At 53.5% G+C, this 4,372-nt stretch overlaps 1 protein-coding gene across 1 annotated transcript in view; it reads right to left on the bottom strand.

Moving 5' to 3' along the window:
- Positions 1 to 6: 6 nt before the first annotated feature.
- The window catches only part of LOC119587345 (sialidase-like), a 23,053-nt gene continuing 18,687 nt past the window's right edge, over positions 7 to 4,372 (bottom strand). The window contains exon 4 of the mRNA XM_037936092.1: positions 7 to 4,350. Coding sequence (XP_037792020.1) covers positions 2,159 to 4,350 — 2,192 coding nt within the window. The 3' untranslated portion in view covers positions 7 to 2,158. The remainder of the gene's footprint in view (positions 4,351 to 4,372) is intronic.

Below are 4,372 nucleotides of genomic sequence, written 5' to 3' on the forward strand. Positions count from 1 at the left end.
AAAAGTATGTCGTAATTATTATCATCGTTTTGTTTTAAAGATTATTAGTAGTATCTTTCCAAAAATATAATTTCCTTGTGTGACTGTGCAAAATGTCAGTTCAAAAGATATATTTTGAATTGGTCTGATGTACATTTGCTTTGTTTAATTGTTATTTCTTATTGTGGTGATTTTGTGAAATACTGCATGTGTTTTTGTCTTCTTTTGGAAGTCTACACTAGAGCATAATTATCATTGTAAAACTTATCAAATTAACTAATGAATATCAAGTAAAAATCAATCTTAGTCTACACACCTACCATACAATTCTCATTTTCTTCGTTGATAATGAGTACAAACATCCCATGTTAAAAAAGTATCAATGAAAACAAAGATCACAACATCTCATTGGAACAGGAACAATCAAGTACATCACAACAATAACTAGAAAAAAATGCTGCAGTATCCCTTATCATCATAATGAAAATCCTTCGTAATCTTAGCATAGAAAACGGCCAATTACAGCATTCTCCAGTCCACACGTCATCAAGTTTTCCCTTCATCACTGACGCGCGCACTCCTGGCTTGGTGCACTGAGAGCGATCTTACTTTATTGCTTTGAATTCAATCCCAATCCAGTTAAGTACACAAATCCAAAGGAGACACTGATAATCCATTTTCACACGTAAAACAATTGCAACACCTTCAAATATCGTCAACATGAATGATTCAGACACAGTAGCTAACAAGTGTTACCTAGAAACATTGGCACGTAAGGTTCACATCGAGCTTTTTCACTCTCTCCCTTTGTACATAATGATAAAGAAAATGACAGGCTGCCCTGGGAGTCCTCACCCCAAAATTGTTCGCTTACCATAATCTCAATACTCTCAGAATCAGCACAACTCACAGTTGAGAAAAACTAGTGAAAGAAACGTATTAGAAAAAATGTTTAACAGCAAAATATATACTTTTCTCTTTCTCATTCCCATCTCTACAACCTTTGGTTCAAACAACAGTCCCAGGGTCCTGTGAAATGCGACCACCGCACGGAAGGCTTGGCCTCCTCGCGCCGCGTCTTGGCACGAAATTGAAAATAAGGATGCAGTGGGTGCCATTTTAGGAGGGTGGGTGAGTCCTCCTCACACCAGCCACTGAGGGCCGTGGTGGCTTTCGGGAGGCATTAGCCCACACAGGTCAGTCATCACCCCGCCTCTTGAGTGACTCAGCTCAACGCCTGGCTCTGCTCGGGGCACAAACATGGCCTATGCAATAACCAGGCTTCGTTTCACATTGCATATATATTGCATTTGCATATGTAATGGTTGAGTGCATAGGAGGAGTGTATCAGCAATTCAACTTGTCCACTGCTCGGTGGCCAACCAGGCCCACACGGGTCATGCCTCTCAAATCACTGGAAAGAACTCCATAAAACAGCACTCCCTGAGTTGGAAGAGGCAATCATGTATACACGATTAAAGTTGGGGTCACAACTAAGTTAAAAATGTATCCAAAAAGTAATAGAAAACTTGTGACCCTAGACACAAAACATGAGGAAGTTACAGGCCCTCTGACAGACGTTAATCGTCGTTCTGTTCATCCAGAAGCCAAAAGGGCAACCGTCTTACAAAGGGCAGCCCCCACACCACGAAGGAGGAAAAACAGGGAAGACAATGTAGGTGATCGAGAGGAGGGAGGGTGTGTCAATCACATATACAAGAGAGTATTTACCCATAGGATATAAAAAAGCACAACTCGTCAGTTGTAGTCAAGTTGATATCACGGTTAGTAAAAACCTTTGAGTTATCAGTATTGATGAATTGAGCTTATAAATTATGAAATCAGTCCTTTGAATGTGAAATGCCCACAATAAACGACAGTACTTAAAAATTACTGAGTAAAAAATTGCCATGGGAATGTCGGGCCTTCGGTGAGGTATTCCCCAGTCGTTGTGAAATATACATGAAGAAGTAGCATGAACAATCCCAGTACTGATTAGGTAGTTCTTCACCCGGTAGCTAACAAAGGCTTATCGTAAATCGTTGAAACAGTACTAGGAGTAGTAATTTGAAGAGGTGGAAGAGGAGGAGGAAGGTGGGTTGACGTCGAGGTATTCTGAGTCAACCAAGAAGATTTGAGATCTGTCTGGGGAATGGGTGGGGGGAGGAGAAAGCCGAGGTCAGTAATACTGGTAGTGGTACGAGGGAGGCGGGGAGGAGTGGTGCTGGTGCCTGGGGTACGGCGACGAAGGATACTGGTTGTAGGGAGACGAGGATCTCTCCTTGCTGAGCTGGGGGCCGGGGGTGAGAGGGGGGCCTGGGGTGCTGGGCTGCAGGGGGATGGCGCCACTCGTCACGAACAGCTCCCCGTGGGTGTGCGTGGTGAACGAGGGCGACAGCTCCGATCTTGGTATTGGAGACATTTGGCGCGAGGTTAACAACGGGGAGTGAGACGAGGGGGCCACGATGCGGCTGATGGGGGGGAGGGGGTTAGCCGTAGGAGAGAGAGGGGGGCTCCCGACCCCTCCCCGCTCCACCATACCCAGACTCACGAGCGGAGACATCTGACCATGGGGAGACAGTTGGGAGTACGGAGGCAACTGAGTGTGGGGAGACAGCTGGTTATTGGGGGAGAGCTGGTTGTGGGGCGATAACTGATTATTCGGGGACAATTGGTTGTGAGGCGAGAGCTGGTTGTGAGGAGATAACTGATTGTGAGGAGATAACTGTGAGGGAGATGAAATGGTCCTGGTCACGGGGGGGCCGTGGAGGGGGGAATTCGCTCTGTGCAACTCAGGGTCGTGTCTGGGCAGAGTGAGGTCGAGGGAATGGCGATCGTCGTGGTGGGAGTCGGCCACGTACACCGTGGTGCACACCGTGCCTGGTCTCAGGGCGTCGCTCGTGTACGTCAGGGTGCGGCCCGTCATGCTGAGGTCCATCGTGTGAGAGGGGACGCGCTCGAGCTCGTACAGCTGCGTCCTCCCGGACTGGTGGCTGACTTCCCCGTGGTACCTCTGCTGCAGACTGGCCAGGTCTGCGGGGCGGATGAAGAGGTTCCCGCGCGACATGTCCACGCATTGGTCCACAGGCAGAGGGGAGCGCATTCCGTCTGAATTCGCGGGGTACGAGCGGAGCGCGTCGGGAGTGGGACTCGGGGACAGGTACGGCGACCTCGGGGGTTCCGGGGAGCGCAGGGCGGCTAGCCCCCGGAAGTCGTGGGGCTGGAGCTCGGGCAGCGGCAGCTGATCCGCCAGGTGGTCGTTCCGAGGCGACAGCTGCGCGCTCTCACCCATGGGGTCCAGCCCCATAGAAGCCTCGGAGTCGTCGAGCTGGCCGGCCAGGCAGTGCTCCTGGCTCACGGGGGTCAGCTCGGCGTGGCGGTAGTGCTTGTAGCTCATGTCGAGGCCCACCGACAGAGAGGACAGCGACACCGGGAGGCCCTGGGTCACGGGCAGCTGGTCCAGTACGTGCAGCGTTGGCTCGAGACCCCCGCTTGAACTCAGAGGCGTGGGCGGGGCCATGGGCGTTCCTGGATCCACGGGCGTTGCGGGCGTGGGTGGCGGGAGCTCGTCGGATTTGACCAGGGCGAGATTGTGGGCGTGGTCCGAGTGTTGTACGTGGTGGTGGGAATGGTGCAGGTCGTCGTTGACGGAGGTGGGTGGGAGATGGTCGAGAGCGGCGTGCAGATTGTCTTGCAGGTCGTGGCTGAGCTGGTCATGCAGGTCTCGGGAGCCTATCGTCTCGTGCACGACCATCACTTCCGGGAGGTCTCGGGGGTCGTACTCTCGCTCCAGTGTGTACTCGAGGTGCGCCCGCTCGTCGTCGGCGGCGCTGGTCGTGTACTTGATGTGCGTGGCGAGGGCGGCGTCGTGCGGCAGAATCTGCTCGATGGACGTGACGACTGTCGCGGGCGGCAGCGGCGAGTAGCGGCCGCTGTAACCCAGCAGGCGGTCGTGGCTGCCGATGTTGCGGCTGTCCATCTTCATGTTCTGCTCGGCCACGTTAAGCGCCGCCTCCACCAGCAGCGAGGCGGTCGACTCGCGCCGGTACAGCTTGTCCTCGCCGCCGCACTCCTCGTCCTTCTTCCTCTTCTGCAGCAGGTCCTCCTCCAGCTTGTCGTCGAAGTCGTACACGTCCCTGTCGTTGTAGTCGCGGTCGGGCATGTCCATGGGGTCGCCGAGCCACTTGCGGGAGCCCTTGCTCACCAGCCGGGTGGCGGCGGCGTACTTGGTCACGTAGCCGTGCAACGTCGCGGCGGGAGGCAGCTTGGCAGCCGCGGCGAGGAGGAGGTCGGCGCGCGATGTGGGCGGCCCCTCCGTGGGCGTGAGCGGCGCGAGGGGCGGGTCGGAACTCTGGGACGAGTCCTCGGGAGCTGGCGGTTCGGTGGGCGTGGG

The sequence above is a fragment of the Penaeus monodon genome, chromosome 22 (assembly GCF_015228065.2).
Source record: "Penaeus monodon isolate SGIC_2016 chromosome 22, NSTDA_Pmon_1, whole genome shotgun sequence".
Classification (NCBI taxonomy): domain Eukaryota; kingdom Metazoa; phylum Arthropoda; class Malacostraca; order Decapoda; family Penaeidae; genus Penaeus; species Penaeus monodon.